The sequence below is a fragment of the Arvicola amphibius genome, chromosome 9, assembly GCF_903992535.2.
Source record: "Arvicola amphibius chromosome 9, mArvAmp1.2, whole genome shotgun sequence".
In the NCBI taxonomy this organism is placed as follows: domain Eukaryota; kingdom Metazoa; phylum Chordata; class Mammalia; order Rodentia; family Cricetidae; genus Arvicola; species Arvicola amphibius.
In genome coordinates this window covers 124,471,590-124,494,948 of record NC_052055.2, presented here as the reverse complement: position 1 = coordinate 124,494,948, position 23,359 = coordinate 124,471,590, and the positions used below count along the sequence as shown (strand labels likewise).

The 23,359-nt window shown below is 55.0% G+C and overlaps 3 protein-coding genes across 11 annotated transcripts; 1 reads left to right on the top strand and 2 right to left on the bottom strand.

Annotated features, from left to right (window-relative positions):
* Cchcr1 (coiled-coil alpha-helical rod protein 1) lies at positions 1 to 12,887 on the bottom strand. 8 transcript variants are annotated; one of them, XM_038342526.1, is made up of 19 exons: positions 12,719 to 12,849; positions 11,957 to 12,095; positions 11,617 to 11,683; positions 11,320 to 11,533; positions 9,683 to 9,986; positions 6,875 to 7,038; positions 6,641 to 6,776; positions 6,399 to 6,509; positions 6,055 to 6,204; positions 4,793 to 4,903; positions 4,582 to 4,688; positions 2,819 to 2,931; positions 2,547 to 2,592; positions 2,164 to 2,312; positions 1,896 to 2,084; positions 1,690 to 1,791; positions 738 to 889; positions 457 to 625; positions 1 to 317 (listed from the first exon to the last, which is right to left on the bottom strand). In XM_038342526.1, exons 3-19 carry the CDS (start codon positions 11,630 to 11,632, stop codon positions 187 to 189), a joined length of 2,364 nt encoding a protein of 787 aa, XP_038198454.1. In that variant the 5' UTR covers positions 11,633 to 11,683; positions 11,957 to 12,095; positions 12,719 to 12,849; the 3' UTR covers positions 1 to 186. The 8 variants fall into 8 exon arrangements, with proteins under 8 accessions (XP_038198454.1, XP_038198456.1, XP_038198453.1 ...); XM_038342528.1 differs by having other exon boundaries at positions 11,617 to 11,748; positions 11,980 to 12,095; XM_038342525.1 differs by lacking the exon at positions 11,957 to 12,095 and having other exon boundaries at positions 12,719 to 12,887.
* Positions 12,888 to 13,120: 233 nt separating this feature from the next.
* Tcf19 (transcription factor 19) lies at positions 13,121 to 16,901 on the top strand. 2 transcript variants are annotated; one of them, XM_038343569.1, is made up of 4 exons: positions 13,121 to 13,245; positions 13,511 to 14,048; positions 14,818 to 15,367; positions 16,666 to 16,901. In XM_038343569.1, the coding sequence occupies exons 2-4, from the start codon at positions 13,811 to 13,813 to the stop codon at positions 16,673 to 16,675; spliced, it is 798 nt and encodes a 265-aa protein (XP_038199497.1). In that variant the 5' UTR covers positions 13,121 to 13,245; positions 13,511 to 13,810; the 3' UTR covers positions 16,676 to 16,901. The 2 variants fall into 2 exon arrangements, with proteins under 2 accessions (XP_038199497.1, XP_038199498.1); XM_038343570.1 differs by lacking the exon at positions 16,666 to 16,901 and having other exon boundaries at positions 14,818 to 15,371.
* A 1,798-nt stretch (positions 16,902 to 18,699) lies between these two features.
* Pou5f1 (POU class 5 homeobox 1) lies at positions 18,700 to 22,977 on the bottom strand. Its single transcript, XM_038344041.1, has 5 exons — positions 22,588 to 22,977; positions 19,995 to 20,115; positions 19,649 to 19,779; positions 19,060 to 19,218; positions 18,700 to 18,966 (listed from the first exon to the last, which is right to left on the bottom strand). Exons 1-5 carry the CDS (start codon positions 22,975 to 22,977, stop codon positions 18,700 to 18,702), a joined length of 1,068 nt encoding a protein of 355 aa, XP_038199969.1.
* Between the last annotated feature and the right edge of the window lie 382 nt (positions 22,978 to 23,359).

The following is a 23,359-nucleotide window of genomic DNA, read 5'->3' as shown; positions in this document are numbered from 1 at the left end:
TCGGGAAAGCTGGGCGAGAAGAGCGGGCTTCAGGCAGCGCCCAGACATCTCCAAGCATCCGCCCCGCTATAGCCATCTTTATTTATTGCAGAATTCAGACTTGGTGGGAGCTGGGGCCCGAGGCTTGCTGGGGAGCAGGTCAGGCTGCCCCTGCCGTACTCCCGGGGGACCAGTTCCAGGCTGGCTTCACTGCTCCTGGCAGCAGGGGTCTGAAGGGCAGCACGTAGCGTTTGGGATGTCTTCTTGGCAAATAGCCTCTTCTCGGGAAATGGCCTCGCTCAGGCCTTGCAGGTTGTCGAGCAAGACAGTCAGGGACCCTGATATGGAGGACATTGCAGAGTGAGAGCAGGCTCGGTGCTGCCCAGGGCACGGGGTTGAACTGGCTGGGAGGCCTGAGGGACGGACATGGGCCAGGGGCCTTCGGGGTTGGGGGGGGGTCTTTCAGCGGAATTCTACCTTTCACAGATTCTCCAGAAGGTGCAGCCGCTGGAGACTCAGGATCTGGGGACCCTACAAGCTGGGAGCTGCACACCGCCGACGACTTCTTATTCATTCCCGAGGGAAGCACAGCTAACAGGCGCTGCTGCTTGTAACAGGAGAGGAGACCCTCCTGCTTCAAGGTGGCCTGGGAAGGAGAGGGTCTGCCGCACCGCACGGGGCACCCGCACCCGGGCCGCCCCCACCCCTACAGCTTTCCTCACACCAGGTCCCAGGTCCCTGCTCCCGAGGTCCCCTACCAGCATGAGGTTCTTGTCCCTCTCCAGCTCCTGCACTCGCCGGGCCAGCCGCTGCCCTTCCTCCTTCCGGGCCTCATCCTGCAGGCGCCTGAGCTCCTGATTGCGCTCCTTCTCCCGAGCGGCTTTGTGCTGGATCTGGCGCAAGGAAACCACTAAGGAGATGGGAGTGGGTCAGCCCAGAGCCCAAAAAATGAGACCAAGTTCTCAGCTCTGACTCTCAGGATCTCTTCCACACCGCAAGTGGGCAGATGCCACGGATCCTGGGCTCTGTGAACCCCAGTGCCTTCCTCATCCTTGACAGCAACTCCTCAGGCAAGGCCTGTCCTCTGTGCTGCTGTTGTTTTTTTTTTTTTTTTTTTTTTTTTTTTTTTTTTTTATTTTTTTTTTTCGAGACAGGGTTGCTGTTGTTTTGAGACAGGCCTCGCTATGTAGCCCAGGCTGGCCCTAAACTATCCTGCCTCCTACTCCCTAGTGCTGGGACGATAGGCAAGAGCCACCGAGCGTGGCGACGGCTCATGGAGCTGACACTGGTGCCATGATTAGAGAATTTCCCTTCTGTGGGGTGCTGTGCAGCTGACCCATCATGTCTGCAGCTCACACGACTCTGTCTACACGCATGACCATGGGCACATGGGGAAGATGTGAACATTCACCCTATGCCTCTCTCTCATGTACATCCGCGTTAAGTTTCTGGTGACAGCAGTGGCCAGTGGTGTCTGCTGAGGGGCAGTGACACAGTCCCGGAGCCTGGAAGGTCACCTGGTATTAGCTGCAGTGTGCTCAGCTCACTAAGTGAGGATTTATGCCCGGCGGTGGTGGTGCACGCATTTAATCCCAGCACTCGGGAGGCTGAGGCAGGAGGGTCTATGAGTTCGAGTCCAGCCTGATCTACAGAGCGAGTTCCAGGACAGCTAGGCTATTCGAGGGCCAAGTCCTCCCCAGCATGTCTCACCAGCCTTGGCCTGCTCCCTCCGGGCCTCGCTCAGTCTCCTTTTGGTATCTGAGAGCTGTTCCCGCAGCCGCGTTTCCACCTCAGCCACCTTCTCCTGCAGAGCTGCAGTGGGGGAGGAGGCGGGGTCAGGAGCCAGCGGGAGGCGGGGTCAGGAGCCGCCCATCCTGAAGGGCGGCACGCATCGCCACGCTGCCCACACTGCCCACCTTGCCCGTAGATCTGCTGCTGCTGTGTCAGCTCCTGCCGGAGGTTGGCGGCTTCCTCTGTGCTCTCCTGCTGGCCCTGCCGGGCTGCCTCCAGCTGCTGCCCCACACTGGCCAGGGACTCCTGGGCGCACCGCAGCTCCTGCTCCAGCTGCTGGGCCACCTCATTCAGCTGCCGGCGCTCTGCCTCCCCTAAAAGGAAGTTTCTAGGGACTTGAGCTTCAGACCCCAAGTCTTCTCCAGCCTCACCCACCCACCAGCGCAGCCATACCTTGCTCCCGTGCTCGGCCCACTTCTTGCTGGATGAGGTGGGCGCTCAGCTGCAGCTCTGCATCCAAGCGATTTCGTTCTTCCCGTAGCTGTTCCAACTCAAGGCTCAGGTCTGCATCCACTGAGGGTGCGGGTGGGGGTGGGGGACGGCTGGGACAAAAACCAGGGAGTCACCTGGAGCCACCCGTGCCTCCATCCTTACTTGTCCTTTCTGAGTCCTGGCAACCAGTACCAGACCACACACAACATCCACACACCCTCCACCTCGGTACACCCTCAACACCATACACCCTCCACCTTGGTACACCCTCGACACCACACGCCCTCCACCTCGGTACACCCTCGACACCACACACCCTCCACCTCGGTACGCCTGTCCTTTACCTTTCCAGGCGCAGCTGGGCAAGTGACAGTTTTCGAGCCACCAAACCTGAGAAGGAAAAGTAAAGGGAGACAGTTATACAGGGACAGAAGGACAGCGGGGCACAGGGCAGGGATGCAGAGAACACAGGGCAGGGATGCACAGGGCACAGGGCAGGGGAGCAGAGAACAGTTACCAAGACAACAGAGGATAGTTACAGGGTCAGATCTAGCGCTAAGAGGAAGGGGTCTGGGCCAGTGGGGACAGGCTGGAAACACACGGTTGCTATACGTACCCTTAATGGTATGGACCTTACGGACAGCATAGCTGAGTCGGTTGCTGAGGCTGGGAATCCGGGCTACAGCCTGATTCACCCTGGTCATGGTGCTATGGAGGTTGGCCTGAGTGCTGGAAAAGGCACAGGTCACTCGCCCTTCCCCTCCCCTCATCTCTGAAGCACGTGTAAGATGTTTACACAGGACACATCTGTCCTGAAGGACATGTAGGGTGTGTACACAGGACACGTCTGTCCTGAAGGACCTGCAGTGTGTACACACACAGGACATGTCTGTCCTGAAGGACGTGTAGGGTGTGTACACAGGACACATCTGTCCTGAAGGACCTGCAGTGTGTACAGAGGACACGTCTGTCCTGAAAGACCTGCAGTGTGTACACGGGACACGTCTGTCCTGAAAGACCTGCAGTGTGTACACAGGACACATCTGTCCTGAAGGACCTGCAGTGTGTACACGGGACACATCTGTCCTGAAGGACCTGCAGTGTGTACACAGGACACATCTGTCCTGAAGGACCTGCAGGGTGTACACAGGACACGTCTGTCATGAAGGACCTGCAGGGTGTGCACAGGACACATCTGTCCTGTACTGTTACATAAGTGGGGAGGTAGGCTGTTAAGCAGCAAGAAAAGCGGGGACAGAAACCATTAGGAGGGATGAGACCTTGGCAGACCCTGAAGGTCACAGTACATCAATCAATCAATCAATCAATCAAGCTCCTTAGCAGACCTTAAAAAACATAAATGCTTAAGCTTTAGTGACTGTCAGATAGAAACATCCAGCTGAGCCTGGCAGTGGTGGCACACGCCTTTAATCTCAGCACTAGGGAGGTAGAGGCAGGTGGATCTCTGAATTAGAGGCCAGCCTGGTCTACAGAGCAAGTTCCAGGACAGACAGGGCTACGCAAGACAGCCCAAACCCTGTCTTGAAAAACAAAAACAAAACCAAAAAACCTCAAAATAAAATCCAGTTGAGAACAAACCCAATACCATGACTCAGGCGTCTCATTTGGTTTGGCAGGGAAGGGATGGTCAGGGTTGAGACAGAGTCCCAAGTGGCTGAGGCTGGGTTCAAAGCCGCCATCATGCCTGGCCTGCAATGTGCAGTGAGGGACCATCAAGGCTCACAGGTCAGAGCGGCCCTGGATCTGCAATCCATAGCCCAGGGAAGCGCTCAGCAAAATCCACAGCGGCCAACAGTGGGCACTGGGGCTGGCCAAGCTCTGAGTGAGACTTCTACTGCAGGCTGCCGCTCAGGCTCTGGCACTGTCTGCCTCCCTGGGCTGGGGTTTCGGATACTCAGCCTGGGAGGAAGATGGCTGCGGAGAACCACGTCTCTGATCTGTAAGTAAGATCCTGCCCACGGCACACCGCAGTCTCCTGGAGGCAGGAGGCTCGCGCGATGCTCTGCATCTGGGCAGGGCTCCTCTGACTAGTCTGTTCCAGGGATTCCTGAACGTCAGGCCAGTGCTGGGCTGAGCTATAGACCAGTCTGGCTGTCTGGCTTAGATGCTTTCCCCAACTAAACAGGGCATGAGAAGAAGGACAGATCTGAAGCAGTGGCTCCACCCAGCTGTCCTACTTAGCTTCAAAGGCTTCTGGACCGACCTGCAGGAAGCAGGATCCCCGCTCCACTCCAACCAAGGTGAGTCAGTTCACAGCGGGCGATGCTGTGAGGTAGAGGTGCCCCCCCTTCTGCACCCTCCAGCCCGAGGCTGCTCGGGGAAGCAGCACCCCACCACCCGCCGCCCCACGGAAGATACCTGCTCATGGCGTGGACCAAGAACTTCAGCTGCTCCTCAGCAGAGGCGGTCAGCTGCTCCTGCCTCTGCCTGGCCTCCTGAGCCCGATTCAGCTCCATCTGCAGGGTCTGGTAAGGATGCGGTTTTGTGTGTGTGTCTTCTTTAGAGCCTCCTCCTCCCCGGTGTCTGGTCAGGGTCTCTGTCCCCCTCCCTCAAGTCTCCTGGCTCAGACCTTGGTGCTCATCCGCTCCACCTCCAGCTCAGCGGCTTTGTCTTGTAGGGCACGATGCAGGATGGCCTGTTCCTGGCTCTGGGACATCACTTGTTCCTGCAGCTCTGCTACCTAGGGGAGCAGAGGGAGCTGGGCAGCAAAGTCTGGAGCCAAAGCCATGGAGAACACAGGGGTGAAGGAGAATCCCTGAAGTGGGGCTGAGATGTTGGCTAAAAGAACTGGTTGTTCTTGCAGAGGACCTGAGTTCAATTCCCTCTTCCCACATGATAACCATTTGTAACTCCAGTTCCAGGGGAGCCAACACATTCTGACTTCCGTAGGCACACAGTACATATACTTACACGCAGGCAAAACATTCCTACACATACAATAAAATAAACACATCTTTTTTCCCCTAAGACAGGGTCTTACTATGTAGTTCTGGCCATCCTGATACTCACTATATAGACCAGGCTGACCTCAAACTCAGAAATTCTGCTTCTCTCTCCCTAAGTGCTGGGATTAAAGGCATGCACCACTATACCCACCTAAATAAATATGTGCTAATAAATAAATAAATAAATAAAGCCGGGCAGTGGTGGTGTGCACCTATCTTTAATCCCAGTACTTGGGAGGCAGAAACAGCTGGGTCTCTCAGTTCTTTTCTTTGCTCTCTCTCGCTCGCTCTTTTTAAAGTCTTACTTTTTGTACATTGGTGTTTTGCCTGCATGTATGCCTGGTGAGAGTGTCGGACTGCCTGGAATTGGAGTTACAGACAGTTGTGAGCTGGCATGTGGGTGCTGGGGATGTAACCAGGACCCTCAGGAAGAGCATCCAGTGCTCTTAACCACTGAGCCATCTTCCCAGGCCGGGATCTCTGAGTTCAAGGTCAGTCTGGTCTACATGGCAAAATCTAGGACAGCCAGGGCTACACAGAGAAACCCTGTCTTGACCATGCCCTGCTCTGATGGATCGTCCGCCTCCTCAGAGGCACCGCTGACCACCCTGCCTATCCACTGAAGTCTTGTCAACACCTTTTCTCTATGCAGCACATCTGTCCGACACCACCCATTCTTCTGTCTCCCCCTTGCAGCACATCTGTCCGACACCACCCATTCTTCTACTTATTCCTTCGTCTTCCTTCAGAACTGAAGCTCCAGGGAACACACACGTAGGCATCTATCTCTCCAGGACCTGTGCCCAGCACATGGTGACCACCCAAAGCAAAACTGTCATCACTGTGTGAGATGCTGAGTACAGAATGATAAGAAACAGCCCCTGACCTGGCCCCTCAGCTCCTTCATGGAGTCCCTGTGTTCCAGGTCCTGGGCCTTGAGCTGCACCATGAGGACAAACACCTTCTCCCGCCAGCCGCGCAGCAGCGATTGGTACTTCTTAGGAAACTCAGGCTCCAGGACATCTGAAGGCTGGATCTGCATGTGGGAAGGTGGGAGAAGCATCTTGAGGAGGCGGATGGGGTGACCTTTGCTCTTTTCAGTCCTGCCACAGCGAGGAGCGAGGTTTTGGAGAAAAAGGATCCCAGTGGATCTGAGCGGCACACCAACTGCTGCCCCCAGAGAGGGAAGGCCTGCCGCTGGTCGGGGGCTGGCGGATGACGGAGTCCTACCTTCCTGATCAGCTCCTCTTCCTGCAGGGCGAGTATGTGCATGAGGCTCTGCACCCGAACCTGCAGCAACTCCACGGTGTCCTGGAGGTCAGTGCGGTCCTCCCTCAGGCGCTGGGTGGAAGAGCACACCAGTGAGTCTCCCCGCTACACCCAGGCAGTGGGCAGGCAGTCTGAGCCCTGTGACAGAGTGGCCTCCCTCCCTGGGAGCTGTGCTCTCTCCTCCGGGCCATCCCTGTCCTCACCTGCACGGTGTTTAGAAGCTCCTTCCGTTCCACCTCCCATGCCTGGCTCTGAACCTCAGGAGGGACCTGTTCCCCAACGTACTTCCTCAGACTTTCGACCAAGGTCACCTGAGCTTCCAGCTCTTCTTGGGTCTTACTAGGGTGGAGGCAGAAACGGGAGAGTCCTCAGTGGAACAGCCCAGATGCCCCCACGCTGTCACCCGCTAGGCCCTTCCCAGTCGCCCTGCCCCTGACCTCAGTTGACTCCGAAGCAGCTCCACCTCCTTCTGGGCCACAGCCAGCTGTTTGGTCTCCCCTGCCCGTTTCATTTCCAGGCTACTCAGAGATTTCTCCAAGCCCTCAGCCTTGCTGGTCAGACTGGCAAGAGCCTTCTGGTGAGCCTGGGTCAGGGAGGACAGCTGTGGAGGGAGAAAGGGCTGGAGAGGGACCCGGCAGACGAGAGAGCTTCCCACGCATCCAGAACTCGTGCGGTTCTCAGCACCACAGCAGGCACTTCAGAGGATCCGGTGTCCTCTCCTGGCGCTGGGTGCCCCCACACACGTGTGGTATACATTTACCAACACCGCACACATAAACAGAAGTCATCTTTAAGTGGGGCAGCTCCCCCACCTTGGGCCTTGTCTCTCGGGGAGCCGCCCACAGACCACCCTGCTGTACGCAAAGGGAGACTGACTGCTCCGCATCTGGTTCTCCCCTTAGTTCCCATCGATCATTGCCCGTTCACTTCCCTCCCTCCCTGTGTCCACTAACAGCCGGAGTAAACGTCCCCTCCTCCTGCCTGAGTGTTTGTGGGCTGGAAAGATGGCTCAGTCGGTTGCCTCACAATTTAAGCCAAAAGCTGGGCACACCTGTAATCACCCAGCTCTGTGGGACAGGAGGCACAGGCAGACCCCTGAAGCTCCCAGGCTAGCCAGTCTGGCCTACGTGATAGAGTTACAGGCCAATAATAAAATACCATGTAAGGAGCTCAAGGACCCACGCCTGAGGGTGCCCTCTGACCTCCACGTGTGCCACACACACTCACGCCCCTCCACACCTGAATGTACACACACACCCTCCCGTGGTCCTGAGCATGTGGTGGCAAATGTCTATAAACCCGCGTACTAGTGAGTTTTTGGTCAACTTAACACAAGCTAAGGATTTTTTGGTTTTATTTTGAGACAGGGTTTCTCTGCGTAACCACTCTGGCTGTCCTGGAACTCACTGTGTAGACCAGGCTGACCTTGAACTCACAAAGATCCGCCTGCCTCTGCCTGGGCAGTGCTGGGACTAGAGGTGTGCGCCACCCCCGCCCCACTGTCAAGCTAGAGTTTGGGGGGAAAGGGGACCTCGATTGAGAAAACGCATCAATCAGATTGTCCCGTAGGCAAGGACATTTCCTTGATTGATAGTTGATGAGCGAGGGCCCAGCCCACAGCGGGGTGGGTCCTGAGTTACACAAGCAAGCAGGCTGACAGAGGCACCAGGAACGAGTCAGTGACCAGTGTTCCCCCTTGGCCTCTGCTTCAGCTCCTGCCTTGGCTTCCCTCAGTGGACGTGGCCAGGGTTACATAAGCCAAACCCTTTCCTTCCCAAGTTGTTTTCTGTCATGGTGCTCTATAACAGCAATAGAAACCCTAAGACACCCCAGTTCTTGGGAAGCCGAGTCCAGAGGACTGTCTCAAGTTTAAGGCCAGCCAGGGCTACATATCCAGACCCTGCCTTAACACAACCCTGCACCCCAAAATAGATCTGCCATACCCACCAAGCCTGCTGCCTGACAATGCACTTCCCTAAGCTCTCTCCCAAGGCTCTCCCTGCACACAGTCTTTCTCGACATAAAATACAAGTCTGATTGTGTTGTTAGCCTGCTTTTTTTTCTGGAGCCCAGCGAGGCAGCGCACACCTTTAATTCCAGTACTTGGGGGGCAGAAGCAAGAGAATCTGTGAGCTCCAGGCCAGAGGTACAAAATGAGACCCTGGCTCAACAACAACAAAACAAAACCCCAAAAAAACCCACCAACAATAACAACAACAAAACCCTTCTTTTCTGGTGCCGCGGGGCTGAACCTACAGCCTGGCACAGGGAAGCACTGTACCACTGGGCTATATTCCCGGTTTCCTAAAACCTTTCAAAGGTTATTTGTCTTTTTTTTTTTTTTGGTTATTTGTCATTTTTGACCTATCAGCAGTTCAAAGCCAAGCGGTGGTGGCGCGCGTCTTTAATCCCTGCACTTGGGAGGCAGAGGCAGATGGATCTCTGTGAGTTCCAGGCCAGCCAGGTCTACAAAGCAGGTCCCAGGACAGCTAGGCTACACAGAGAAACCCTGCCTTGAAAAATCAAAACAAACAGCAAAGCAAACAGCTGTCTCACAATGACTGTGGAGTTGACTTCTGACCGTGGTACCAATTACACAGGCTATCAAATATCAAAGCAGGTGTCTGCTTAGGGAAGCGACACATTCGGGGAACCTTCTCAGTGGTGACTCCCAGGCACCAAGACCGCTGCTGCCCCAATATTACAAACAAAACACTCACCTTTATAGCTTCCCTTCCTGACCTCGCCATGGCCTGGGGTGGCCTCCCTGTCCCCAGGCCACAGTAGTGCTCCTGCACCCTGCAGCATTTTCCCAGCTACAGCTGGCTACAGCCACAGTAAATGTGTCCCCACTAGGCTGTCAGCTCCACTCATGACAACAGAGACTCAGGCAACCTGGTCACTGAATCCCCATGCAGCTCCTACCTCGAGGAAGCCAAAGAGAAGCCGTGGGCATCCTGACTGAACAATGTTCTCCTCTCAGTCTTTCCCGGGATCCATACCCGCTTTCCTCCCTCCCTCCACCAAGTTCCTAAAAAGGTACCTGGCAGAGAACAGGGAAATACTACTTGGGTGCCTTTCAAATGGTGCCGGATCACATGACTCCCAAGAACAACTGCAGCCGGAGCAAGACCAAAACACCCACGTTCCCCTTCCAAGATGCCATGGCTCTGCTCCCACCCACCCCCACCCCCAGACTCCCTGCAAATTCGCTGGGAAGTGCACCCTCTCGCCCCCGTGTTCACCTGCTCTTGGTGCAGACTCTGCATCTCCTGCCGCTCCCTCTGGCTCCCCTCCTCCAGGTTCTTCCGGACCATCTCGGCTCCGGCCAAGGCGGCACGCAGGCCCTCAGCCTCAGCTTGGCCAGCCTTCTCTGCCGCGGCGAGAGCATCCAGCTCCAGAGCCTGCGCCTCCAGCCGCATCTTCTGCTGCAGCGAGGTTTCCCGTAGCGATCGGACCTCCTCCTCCAGCCGCCGCAAGTCCTGGAGCTGCCAAGAGATCAGCTCGGCCTGCTGGCTCAGGGCACTGGAGACCCCCAGTTCCAGAGACCTTCAAAGACAGGTGGGCACGGGTGAAATACATCCCGGGTACTGCCGGGAGGGTGGAGACGGCAAAGAGAATAGTGACCCCTACTTTATGTGGGGAAGCAGGGGCTAAAGCTGAGGCAGGAGGATCTCTACACTTACACCATCATAAGACACCGTGAGCAGCCGGGCAGTGATGGCGCACACCTTTAATCTCAGCACTCGGGAGGCAGAGGCAGAGGCAGGCGGATCTCTATGAGTTCGAGGCCAGTCTGGGTTGTAGAGCGAGTACCAGGTCAGGCTCCAGGCTTCAAAGAATTCTCGCTCACACACAGACATATTCCTGGGGGCTGGAGACATGGCGCAGTGGCTGAGAGCGCTGGCTGCTCTGGTGAAAACCCCCAGTTCAGTTCCCAGCACCCACATCTGATGTTCACAGCTGCCTTTAACTCCAGCTCCAGAGAACCCTGCAGCCTCTTCTGGCCTCCAAGTACGCATGCTCGCACACAGATATAAATAAAATCTTTTTCTGCTTTTTCTTTTATCCAGACGGGTTTTCTTTGCGTAGCCCTGGCTGTCCAGAAACTCAGTCTGTAGGCCAGGGAGCGGCCTTGAACTCAGAGATGCACCTGCCTCTTCCGCTCTAGATTAAAGGCAGGCCATGCCCAGCTCAAAAATAAAATCTTAAAACACACATTCAGAGCATAGCCATATGCAGAGGCGCAATCCTGTAGAGGACTTTTTGCTTTGTTTTTTTAAGGTAGGGTTTCTCTGCGTAACAGTACTGGCTGTAGACCAGGCCTTGAACTCACTGAGATCTGCCTGCCTCTGCCTCCTAAGTGGTGAAATTAGAGATGGGAGCCCAGCTGAAATCTGTTTTTTTAAAGATTTTATTTTTTTATTTACTATGTATACGGTATTCTGCCTGCATGTATGTATGCACACCAGAAGATGGCACCAGATCTCATTGTAGATGGTTGCAAGTCACCACGTAGTTGTTGGGAACTGAACTCAGGACCTCTGGAAGAGCAGCCAGTGCTCTTAACCTCTGAGCCATCTCTCCTTTTTTAACTACTCCATAAGAACCAGTATGGAACACTGTACCGGGTCAGCATGTCTAAGCTATGTGTCATCTCGCTTCCCAACAGCTTCTGGGCCATCCATCTCCTCCCTTAGACAGTTACATTCTTTGGTAGCTGGGAATTTAAGTCCAGAGCTCTCTCTGTTATCCCCAGTGCATATGGTATATGCATTGTAGGCACCAACAACGGCCTACAGAAAACAACACAAGTTATGGAACCAAGGGCTGAAATAAAGGCCTGTGTGTACAAAGGATCATTAGCAAGTCTGACCCCTACCTGCCTCTCCGCCCTGGTCCCTGTCCATCTCCACAAACATCCTGTTCCCACATGGTCACTGTAGTTCTCTGAGTGTCTAGCCGCCTCTCGACGACATCTTGGCCAGCCCTGGATTGGACCTGGGGAATGTCGGAAGCCCAGGTCGGGGCCATTCTTGGGAGAGTTGGAAGGGGCCGAGCTTGGAAGTGAGAGGGAGGAACCAGCCCAGCAAAACCTGAGGGGTCACAAGAGTAAAAGACTGTCAGTTTCTCAGCGAGAGAGAGGAGACCCCCAGCCTCCTGGACTGGCCTCACAGACCTGAAGGTGGCAACATCTCTGTCTTATCTGAAGCCCCTAGATCGTGTCTCCAGGCATCTACGTTCCCCTGGACAATAGGAGAAACAAGGACACTCCAGTTCAGTACTCAGGCCACCTTCCAAAGAGAAAGTCCTATAATAACAAAAGTGATAAAATCCTAGTTACTGACTGATCCACAGGGCTCTAAGCTTCTCTTTCCCTACTTCCCTAAGAAGGCGATGATAACCAAACCACTTGCCTGTCCCAATCACGTTCCTAAGAGAACGAACCAGGCAACAACCATGAGGTAAATGTACTGGGATGGGGGCCAGAGGGTGCCGTGGAGATTGCTTCTACTTACAGGATTCTGAGTGGTGCCTTTACCTTCCTCCTTAAGGGTCTACGGTCCCTGCAGCTCAGGGCTGGAGGTGAGAGGGCCCGTAGGGAGCCCGGTCTCCACAGTTCTCGCCATGGAATGGTAGGGATGTTGGGAAGCCCATCTAGGTACCAACGAGCCATGATTTCTGGGTCAATTCCTTTCAAAGCGTTAGCCCAAGGCTTGGCCCCAGAAAAATGAGGCCCCATATGAAGTTAAGCGGCTTCCCTCAGATCCCCGGGGAACGCAAGCAGCCTAGAGCCCGTTGCCGGGAACCCAGTTTCCTGCTATCTCAACGGAGCCTCTCGGTAACCGGCCTCAGTTTCTCTCTATCCCCATCCCCTCTGCTTCCATTCCCGAAGCCTGTCTCTGTTCGGAGCCCTACAGCATCTTCTTTGTCCAACTCCCATCCGAATTCAAATGTCTTTTTTTGTTGTTGTTGCTGCTGTTGTTGTTTTCACGCAATCCAGAGATTCCTACCCGCTTCTCCTCCTAGTCCTAGTCTGCATCCTTCTGGACGGAACTATCCTGATCGCTCCCTGTCCTCCGGTCTCCCCTCTCCTCTCCTGCACACACCCCTGGCTCATCCCCCTGAAGACCCTGAGCGCTAAGGCTGTCTCGACCCCCTCATCTGTTTGTTTTCCGGGCTCCTGCACCCCTCTTCCCCTGCGGACCCCTTCCACCCACCCTAGCACCCCCTCTCAGACCCTTTCCGCCCCCAACCGACTCTGGCCGAACGCCCCTTACCCAGCGCGAGATCCGCCCTCTTGCCACGCCCCTTACTCCGAGCTCCCGGTCCAGGTTCACACCCCGATCACGCATGCGCGAGGCGGGTGGGTTGGCGGGCTGCTCTAAATGCTCTAAAGCACCATTTCTCCCGGCCGGAAGGAGGAAGAAGAAGGGTGCGCGCAGGCACACTGACGCCTAAGGCCTTCTCCGCGCCCTGACGGCCCCACCCCACCCCGGGAACCCGGGAAAACGTGTAAGCCAATCGGAAAAGGCGGAGGGCGGGAGATGGCCCAGCTCCTCCCTGTGCCTCGTCCAGTAGAACGGAAGAGGGCAACTCAGGTGGCCAATCAGAACCAGCCGGAGGGGGAAGGCGGGCTCGCAGGCGCGAAGCTGGACCCGGGAATTCTGAAGGAGGAGTCTGCGCGGCGCGCGCGCCCAAGCCGCGCCCTCCCGGCGGCTTCCTGGCTGTCAAACCGCAGCGGGAGCGAGGGGCGCAGGGTGTGGAGTCCCTTCCTCAGTTTACCCCGCAAGCGAAAAAGGAAAGGGTGAGACCCACTTTGTTGCAGTATTAGGGACCTGTCTGTGCCTCCCTTTGTGGGTGACAGCGGAATCTCTTCCCTCGGGGAACCGAAGAGCGGGGGCGGACAGAAGGGGTGCTCCACCTGGATTAGGAAGTTTGACCGTGAACTTCCCTGCTCCGGGCTACACCTGAGGGGACACGTCCGTGCCGCACGCACGTTCGTGTCGCAGGACCTCCCACCCCGTCTGCATGTTCCCAGCTGCTGCTTAAAGTAGCTTTGCCTTGCACAGATTGTTAAAGCCTCCCCGGATGCTCTGCGGCCCGAGAATCCGGCTCCTCCGAGATCCCGCAGGACGTCTTCCTGGTTTTGCATCGCATCAGGACTTTCTTGGAATTGCTTTTTAAGTCTCGTCCCGACAGCCACTACCGCCTCTGGCGCCCTGAATCTGTTATTTCTCAAGTTGGCATTGCCCACAGTACAGCTGTTGACGTCACTTAGCACTGAACTGAAGCCCGCGGTGCGTGGCCCAGGAGCAGGGGCGGTGATGAGCTGCTGAGGTGGCAGAAGCGGTGCAGAGGGAGCACCCCCGATGCTGCCCTGCTTCCAGCTGCTGCGCATAGGGGGCGGCAGGGGCGGTGATCTCTACACCTTCCACCCCCCATCCAGGTCGGGCTGCACCTACCGGCTGGGCTGCAGGGCTGACCTGTGTGATGTGGCCCTGCGGTCCCAGCAGGAGCCGGGCCTCATCTCTGGGGTCCATGCGGAGCTGCATGCGGAGCCCCAAGGGGACGACTGGAGGGTCAGTCTGGAGGACCACAGCAGCCAAGGTGAGCGGTGAGCAGGCAGCGCCAGGTGGGACCCTGCCATCTACCTCCCAGCCTCTCTGTCAGGGTCCCATGAACAGATAAGCAGGATCTGGTCTGGTCCGCCCGTCCGTCAGCTGTGCAGTCAGCTCTTCCCACGACTAACCTGCTCGGCTGCTTTGGCTCACGCAGGGCTAGGAGGGAGGCGCTGGGGTGTCACAGCGGGACACTCTAGTACTAAGCTCAGACTTGTTCCCATGAAAGCAGTGTTCTCGTGCCCTAGGCATTCCACCCAGCCCAAGGCAGCCTCAAAAGTCCACAGTTCCTCCATCGCCAGTTCTCAGTTTCCTATTATTAGATTAGACGCAAGGTTTGGAGAAGCCTCATCTGAGGTTTTCGGCATTAGTCTGTAACAGCCAACAGTAAGCGTGAGCGCTTGCTGTTATGGGCCAGCCCGTTACCGTGTGGCTGGAGCTGATACCATTTACAGTCAAGGAAAAGGACAGCAGGCGTCAAGTGTGTGTGTGTGTGTGTGTGTGTGTGTGTGTGTGTGTGTGTACCCTGTGATCTCAGCACTCCAGAGGCTGAGACAGGAGGGTCGTGAATTCTGGGCCAGTGTAGACGACAGATTAAAACTGTCTCAGAAATATAAGAATGGGAGCTGTTTAGGGGTAGATCTGCTCAAGCAGGAACACAGCGAGAAAACTTCCCACTCGTGGGCCTTTCCCCAGTGCTCCCCTGAAAACCAAATGGCCAGGTACTTGTCATTTGTCTTGTGGCTCACCATCAACAGGGACTTTGGTCAATAATGTCCGACTCCCAAGAGGCCACAGGCTGGAGCTGAATGATGGTGACCTTCTGACCTTTGGCCCTGAAGGGCAAGCAGGAACCAGCTCCTCGGAATTCTACTTCATGTTCCAACAAGTCCGGGTCAAACCTCAGGACTTCGCTGCCATCACTGTCCCTCGGTCTAGGGGAGAAGCTGGGGCCGGTTTCCAGCCCATGGTGCCCCCTCAGGGGGCGCCCCAGCGGCCACTCAGCACCCTCTCCTCTGCCCCCAAGGCCACACTAATCCTCAACTCCATCGGCAGCCTCAGCAAGCTGCAGCCCCAGCCCCTCACCTTCTCCAGGGGTGGAGGCAGACCACAAAGCCTGGCTGCTCCCACCCGGCCTGGGGAAGTGGGAGCTTCGCCTGCTCCGCCCACAAGGAACCGGAGGAAATCAGCTCACAGAGTGCTGGCAGAGCTAGATGATGAGGGTGAGGCTTCCCTGTGCCCCCTGTCCGTCCTAATGGAGCCCAGGAAGAAGCTCCGCATGGAGAAGGCCACTCTGGTGTCCAGTGGGTAAGTTGAGTCCTCAGTGTTAGCCTCTGTCCACGCCTCACACCCTAGACTCCTTTTAATGAAGTCTTATAAGGCAGGGATGAGAGGTACAGGGATAACATCCAGGTTAGCTTTCATCCATAAATGCAGGAAATGTGTGTGAAGTTGCAGGAGTGAGGGTTAGAACTAGACCATAAAAAAAAATCTGGGGGGTGGGGCACAGGAGTGCCTCACTGGGGCATTACCTAGCAGGCACCCGGCTTGCCCAGGGTTGGCGTCCCACCAAATACATAAAACAACATGAATCTCAGCACTGGATGGTCGAGGCAGAAGACAGGATTGCCAAGTATGAGACCAACCTGACCCATACTGAGACCCCGTCTCAAAACAAGAACTAGAGTAAGCAGGTCAATTTAGGTCTGTGTATCACGTGTGTGCAGTACCCTGAGACCAGGCTTTGGATCCTCTGGAACTGGTGGGGCACTAGACCCCAAATCCTCTGGAAGATCAGCTGAGCCGTCTTTCTAAACCTGTTTGCTTTTGACAAAAGGGTCTTGCTGTATAACCCAGGCTAGCCTCAAATTCCCCAAGGAAAGGTCAGGACAGGGCACTCAGAATGGAAGCTGATCAGTCCTGCTGGGGTTCCAGGTGTCACCTTGTGTGTTGGGCACACACTCTGCTGGCACCCCTTACCATCCAAGTTCCTACTTCCCACAGGCCTGGAGCCCCTGGTGGTGCCGCTCTAGCTAGGTCCAGAGGTCTAGACTACAAGTTACTCAGGAACACTCCCAGACTCCCACTGTCCTTAGAAGTGGGGAGTCCTTAGCTGGGCAGTGGTGCTGCAGGCCTTTAATCCTAGCCCTTGGGAGGCAGAGGCAGGTGGATTGCTGTGAGTTCGAGGCCAGCCTGGTCTACAAGAGCTAGTTCCAGGACAGGCTCCAAAGCTACAGAGAAACCCTTGTACACCTTTGCAGCTACCCACAAGACAGTAGTCTTGGATGGCGGTGATGTCTGGCACCACGTGACCTGCATTGGTCACCCGGGATGCCGTGTTGGATTCACACGTTGGGCTTGGCAGGCCAGAGGACACAGATGTGGCTCCTCCAGTTTAGGGGCAGTGATAGTGTAAGTGGAACTCACACCTCAGTGATGGCTCAGTGATCAAGAGGCTTGTTGCTCAGCTCACTCCAGTCCCACCGGATCCACGTCTGCTGGCCTCCAGGCACACACACATATGTACGTACACACACATATATACAGGCAAACATTCATTCTTTTGGAAAAGAATGGATCTTGAGAAATCTCTCCTTTCTCCAAAGGAGGGAATGAGCACAGGGAAAATCTGCTGCCATAGACTCCGACTCAAGGCTGAAGAACCCTCATGGCTGAGGTGACAAGGTTTCCTGCCAAAGGTGTTGCTGCTGCCAAGTTCCCAGTAACAAGGAATCACGCCTCATTCCCATGGACACCAGTTACCTGCTGCTGGAGCAACCATCACAGAAGCTACCCCAGGGCCTCCTTATACCATGGCTAGCGCTGCAACTGACTGGGTCTCTGTGACTGGCTTTTCAGAGCTTTGCCTTTAAATAAAAATGAATTTGCTTCATCCACATGGGGGTATTTATCCTTGAGTCAGCCCACTTTCCAAATGCTGGGAAGCCTAGACTTGGTGTGGCCTGCAGATGGAATTCCCTGCAGCAGAAGCACCTGTGGGAATGACGTGTGTGAAGGCGCTGGCTGCCGAGCCCGATGACGGTGCTTGAGCCACAGGACCCACGATGTGGAAGGAGACGTCCACATGTTGTCCCCGTGCTGTGGACACACACACAGTTTTAATGTTGAGCGTGGAAGCATATTATGAGTTCCAGGCCAGCTTGGTCTACACAAGGTCCTTTCTCTAAAAGGAGGGACCAGAGAAATGGCTCAGAGCTACTTTTCCAGAGGTCCCAAGTTCTATTCCCAGCAACCACTAGTGGCTCACAACCATTTATAATGGGATCTGGTGCCCTCTTCTGGCATGCAGCTGGAACACAATATATAATAAAACAAATCTTTGCTGGGCAGTGGTGGTGCATGCTCTTTAATCCCATGACTCGGGAGGCAGAGGCCAACCTGGTCTACAAGAGCTAGTTCCAGGCACCAAAGCTACAGAAAAATCTTGTCTTGAAAAACCAAAAAGTAAACTTTAAAAACAACAGCACACCACACACACATTATATATGGTAGAGTTCTAGTGGGGCTGACACAGCAAAAAAAAAACAAAAACAAAACAAAAAAACGCTTGAAGACTTGGTTTTTAGGTGAGAGATGGCCCAGCAGTTAGCAGCTAAGAGCAATGGATAGACAGCCTTTAATCCCAGCATTCTATAAAGGCAGAGGCCATCCTGTTCTACAGAGTTCCAGGACAGCACAGCTACACAAGAGAAACCTTGTCTAGAGAAAAAAAAAAAAAAAAGCAATGGTTACTCTTGCAGAGGACCCAGGTTCGATTCCCAGAACCTACATGGCTGCTCACAACCTTTAATTCCAGTTCCAGGGGATTCAGTGACCTCCACTGCCACTTTACACAATAAATAAGCCCCCAAAGGCACCCATACAGATAAAATATAAAAAATTAACAACTTAGGCCAGCCATGGTGAGGCATGCCTTGAATCCCAGCACTTGGGTGGTCAACTGCATGTAGATCTTGTGAGTTCCAGTTCAGGGCAGCCAGGGCTGGCTACACAGAAACTCTGCCCTGAAGAAAAAAGACTTGGTTTTCTTAGGTTACGTCCACTAGGACTTCCATAGTGACATGGGACAAGGCCAGCTGCCGGTGAACACTGCTATGATCAATCTAAAGTGCCAGCAAGCATGTCCTATCTTCCTCTGTAGGTTGAGTTCCAATCCCAGCTATTATTTGGCATTTCTTTTTTTTTTTTTTTTTTTTTTTTTTTTTGGTTTTTCGAGACAGGGTTTCCCTGTAGTTTCTAGAGCCTGTCCTGGAGCTAGCTTATTTGGCATTTCTTAACCTCCAACAGTTTGCAGGCGCCTTTATTTGAGGACTGTTTGGGCATGAGGCTCCATTACTGGATTTCTCTATCCCCAGGCTAGCTAGTAACTAAAGGAAGACAACAGTTTAGCAATCTCATGTGTCCCAGGCTTTATTTATTATTTAAGAACAATAATGATGAGTGAGTGACAGGCTCACGATCAAAACAGCATCACTGAACTTCCATCTTCCCCACCCTTTTTGTGCTTACGACCCCTCGGTAAAGGAGCTTCACCCCAAAGCTGTGGTGGCTCCAGGTTCTATCTACTACCTCTCTCCCCCTTGCCTCAGCTCACCTCATCCCCAGGCAGGGCTGGCGCCTCAGTTTGAATGCATGGGAGAGCCCAGAGCAGCAATGGGAACAGTAGGAAAGGCCTCGCCCTCAGGAAACGGGACTGGAGAGTAGAGTGTGGTAAAGTGGGGGCTCCCATAGCTTGGGGCACCAAAATGGGGCCCTGGAGGTAGAGGAAAAGATACAGGACCCCCTGGGAAAGGGGGCCCGGCAGCCTCATACTCTTCTCGTTGGGCATAATCAGCGCTCGATCGTTTGCCCTTCTGGCGACGGTTACAGAACCACACTCGGACCACCTAGGATGGTACAGAGAAGACTGGCATCAGCTCACGGGTGCTGAAGCCAGAGGTAGGGAAAGGAAGACAATGGGGGAGGCGGGTACCACTCACATCCTTCTCCAGGCCGAGCTGCTTGGCGATAATGCTTATCTGCTGTAGGGTGGGCTTCGGGCACTGCAGAAACATGCTCTCCAGGTTCCCCCTCACGCGGTTCTCAATGCTCGTCCGCTTTCTCTTTCGAGCCTGCACCAGGGTCTCCGTTTTGCATATCTGGACCCGGGCGGAAGGGTTGACAAGGGGCAAATGGCTATGGGAGCGCTGACTGGCTGTGGCCCCAGAGGAAGGGATTACTATAATGAAAGAATCCTGAACAGGGTGGGGGAGACCTAAATCAAATCTCTGAGCCTTTCTCAGCAGAAGGGAGTTTGGGGAGGGACCAGAACTACGTTCCATCAGACTTAAACTGTTAGCCTGGGATGAGGGGGCCCCAGGAAGAGAGAAACCGAATAGCAAATATTAAAGCCTTGGATTCTAATCCTCAGCACTAGAAGCGAGCGGAGACAACCACAAGACACAGAACTACATCTCTGGTCGGAGAGGGAGAAGGAGCTGGTGGGACTGGTAGCTGAAGGAAGGCACTGTGCACGCCTGCGCATCATGGGGGGGGGGGGGAGACACGGGACTGGGACGTGACGCTCACCTCCTGAAGGTTCTCGTTGTTGTCGGCTTCCTCAACCCACTTCTCCAGCAGGGGGCGCAGCTTGCACATGTTCTTGAAGCTCAGCTGCAGAGCTTCAAAGCGGCAGATGGTGGTCTGGCTGAACACCTTTCCTGGGGAGCCCGGCAGGCCAAAGGGAAAGTAAGGTAGTGTGCAGGGCCTCCAGGACCCCTCCTCCCAAGCTCCCACCTCTTCCCAGAGTTAGTTCAAGTGTCTAATCTCCCTCTACACAGGTGAACGACAGGTAGCCCCTAAAACGCCCTTCCCCTGGCAACTACATTGAGAGCTGTGACGGCTGTGGGGTCAGAACATGCGGAAGAAAACCCACCAAAGAGAACACCCAGGGTGAGCCCCACGTCGGCCTGGGTGTACCCCAAGGTGATCCTCTTCTGCTTCAGCACCTTGGCAAACTGCTCTAGCTCCTTCTGCAGATCTTTCATGTCCTGGGACTGTGGCGAGAAAGGACTTGTGAGAGTCATACCACCCCTGGGATCCCCAGATCTCAGCATTTCAGGTTGCCCACTAAAAACGGTCTGCTGATGTGTCATTTGCTCTCTATCCCCAGGTGGATTGCTCTTTCCCTCACAAACGGTCACATACACTACCCGGCGTCCCCCGCATTAGAACACAGGCCCAGCATCCCAGCAAATTCCCATCTGCTAACGAATTACTCAGAACAGCCCCATTGGCAACATGTCACCCCAGTTTTAGTAAGTTTTAAGACTACAGAAAGAGCCAGGTAATCCCTGCACTCAAGAAACAGAGGCAGGAGGACTGCATAGATAGGCCCTCGCCCAAAATAGGGGGAACTATAGAAATAAAGAGCACCAGGCCCATTGGATTCCAAACTCCACACCCTCCCAGCTTGCTTTGAAGTTCCCAAACTATCGACACAGTACAAGTGGAGATACTGAAACAAGGACTCGCCAGGTAGCTCTCCTGCCTTGGTCTCGCAAGCCCTGGGGATAACCCTTGCTAATGCATGTGCTGTGGAGAAAGCCAGGAGGGCAGGGTAGCAGCTCCTGTGGGTAGGCAACGAGGCAGGAGCTAAGGCCTTACCACACATTTTAAGATATGGATTTGGTGCTAACCAGACAAACTGCGTTTGACCCCCCAGAAAAAGCAGTGTGGGGACGACCGCCTCTGACGCCCGCAGACGCACGGTTGCGCGCACAACAAATGTTTGTTTTTAAAATTAAGGCTGGGAGGTGGTGGTGCATCTTTAACCCCAGCACTCCACTTGGAAGCAGAGGCAGGCAGCTCTCTTGTGAGTTCGAGGCCAGCCTGATTTACAAAGTTGAGCCAGCCTGATTTACAAAGTTGAGTTCCAGGACAGCCAAGACTACACAGAGGAACCCTGTCTGGAAAAAAACCAAAATAAGCCTGACGGTTAGTGGCACACGGCTTTGATTCCAGCACTCGGGAGGCAAAGGCTGGTGGATCTCTGAGTTCGAGGCCAACCTGGTCTACAGAGTGAGTTCCAGGACAGCCAGGTTACACAGAGGAACCCTGTCTCGGGAAAACAAACAAAAAAAGTAAGAGCCCGACTAAGGCCATAGCAGGCGCGGAGAAATATGGATGGCTAGTGGAGCCCGCTTCCCAAAGAGCGGACGGGACCTCAGAGTGAACGGAACAAAAATGGCGGGAGGCATTTCGGGTTATCTCTAACAGAAGATGAAAAGGAGGCGGTCATTGCGCGGGGGTGGGGGGGGAGCAGGTCGGCAGAGCGAAGGTGCAGGTCTGTCTCAGATACTCCAGCAGTTAAGGCTGGTCAACCCAGCAGCCAGCAAGGCACGGCCCAATGCGGTAGCACATCCTTCCGGAAGGTATTTCAATGGAGAAAGATTTTTACCACCTTCGAACGGACCGACTTTCGTCTCCAACCTCGCTCCGCAAAGATCAAGTGCCCTCAGCTGGCGCCTCAGCTTTTCTAAATCCTACTTTGTGGATTTGGGATAAAGTAAACCCCGGTTCAAGCTCCCTGCTTCATTAAGGCCACTTAAGACGTGAGATAAACTACTAATGCCTTCCCAGGGGTCTCCCGGTAGCTAAGAGGATGCGAGATAACGCACAAACAGGCACTTGGGGAGGGAGCCTCCAACTCACTAATTGCTAAGAGGCAGGACTACTGGCCGGCACCAGTGTCCGCTCTCACCTTCCCCTGATGGCTAATTGCTTACACTTGCTTCCGAGGGCGGCCGCGTATTTTGCAGCGGTCCCTTCCAGGGCTTGCTGGAGGCCATCAGCCACTCAGCAAAGCCCGTGCCCTCGCCGCACGATCTAGAAACGGCCTTGAGATAGCGATAGCATCTCCTACCTGAGTGTTTACAACTTACGGAAGTAGGGCTGAATGGATCAAATCTGCACCTCCAGCTCTCTACAAGGGGGGTGCCGGGGTGTTCACTTAGTGTAAGGGTCACTCACGCATGGGTCTGAAGCAGAAGCAGAGGGCAGATAGGCCGTAAACTTGACTGAAGACGACCCCAACTCCAACTCCGCTGCCCAGAGCTATCAGCGATCAGTCACACCCAAGCTTTGGAGTTAACAAGAACTCCAAGATAAGCGTTTTCACCCTACAGCCATGTTTAACCTAAGGCCAAGGGCCTGGGTCAGACAGAGACCCAAGTCCCCAGAAGGGCTAAGTGCAGTGGGAGAAGGAGCTGAAACCGGCCAACGCTGGGGCGCAGTCAGGCCCAGATAGTGACCGTCGACGTGACCAGGACAGACCGGAACAATACAGGCCAGTTTCGGTTTCTTGCAATTCTGGCTTCTAGTTCAAACCGTGTCCTTCTCAGGAATAGGCAGTCACCACAACCCCTTCTTTGCTAGGAAGACTGTCCTGCAAGCTCCCAATTCCCTTTGCTGCCGCCTCTGCCAGCGCAGCCATGTCCCCTCCACCGTCCCAGGCCGATCTCACTTACCTCCTCGGGACTTGGTTCCACCTTCTCCAACTTCACGGCACCGGGGCGGACAGTGCCGGGCTCAGGGGAGGCCCCCTCCGAGTTGCTCTCCGCTCCTGCCTGATCATCGGGCTGCGAAGTTTCCAGGCCAACTTGGGGCACTAGGCCCAGTCCAACCTGAGGTCCACAGTATGCCATCCCTCCACAGAATTCATATGGCGGGGGACAAGGGGAGATCCCCAACACCTCTGAGCCTGGCCCAACCCCTGGCCCGATTCCAGGCCCACCTGGAGGCCCTTGGAAGCTTATCCAAGTCCGAGGGTCCACCCAGCCTGGCTCCAGCCCTCCCGACCCATCACCACCACCAGGTGGGGGTGAGAAGGCGAAGTCTGAAGCCAGGTGTCCAGCCATAGGGAAGGCGGGCACCCCAAGCCGGGGGCCTGACGGAAGGAGGGCTCACCTAGGGACTGCTTAAACCTCTCTCCCTCCCTCCTTCCCCATCCCACCCGCTAGCCTTGACCTCTGGCCCCGCCCCCTGGATGGGTGGAGGAGTGGGCCAAGAGGGTGGGAGAAACTGAGGCGAAAGGTACCCGCCTGTGTCTGGAAGCGATCCTGAGGGAGCAACCATTAGGGCAGGACCCCAGGGGGACCTTCATTTTCAACCTTCAACGTCTACTCACACCTACTCCGGGGCCCCGAACACCTCGGAGTTGATCACTATCCCTTCCACACCTCCACATTGCTCAGGAAAACAAGTGCTTGGCTCCCCCATCCCACCCCAAAGCTGCTTGGT

Coding starts and splice junctions, on each gene's coding strand:
- Cchcr1 (XM_038342522.1), bottom strand. CDS start 12,180: ATGGGGCCTCATTTTTCTGGGGCCAAGCCTTGGGCTAACGCTTTGAAA. Junction 6,510..6,640: donor AGCTTCTAAACACCGTGCAG/GTGAGGACAGGG, acceptor TCTTCCACCCAG/CGCCTGAGGGAGGACCGCAC. Junction 6,205..6,398: donor AAGAGGAGCTGATCAGGAAG/GTAGGACTCCGT, acceptor TCCCACATGCAG/ATCCAGCCTTCAGATGTCCT.
- Tcf19 (XM_038343569.1), top strand. CDS start 13,811: ATGCTGCCCTGCTTCCAGCTGCTGCGCATAGGGGGCGGCAGGGGCGGT. Junction 14,049..14,817: donor GGAGGACCACAGCAGCCAAG/GTGAGCGGTGAG, acceptor CACCATCAACAG/GGACTTTGGTCAATAATGTC.
- Pou5f1 (XM_038344041.1), bottom strand. CDS start 22,977: ATGGCTGGACACCTGGCTTCAGACTTCGCCTTCTCACCCCCACCTGGT. Junction 19,219..19,648: donor ACAACGAGAACCTTCAGGAG/GTGAGCGTCACG, acceptor GCCCGGGTCCAG/ATATGCAAAACGGAGACCCT. Junction 18,967..19,059: donor AGCTCGGCCTGGAGAAGGAT/GTGAGTGGTACC, acceptor GTACCATCCTAG/GTGGTCCGAGTGTGGTTCTG.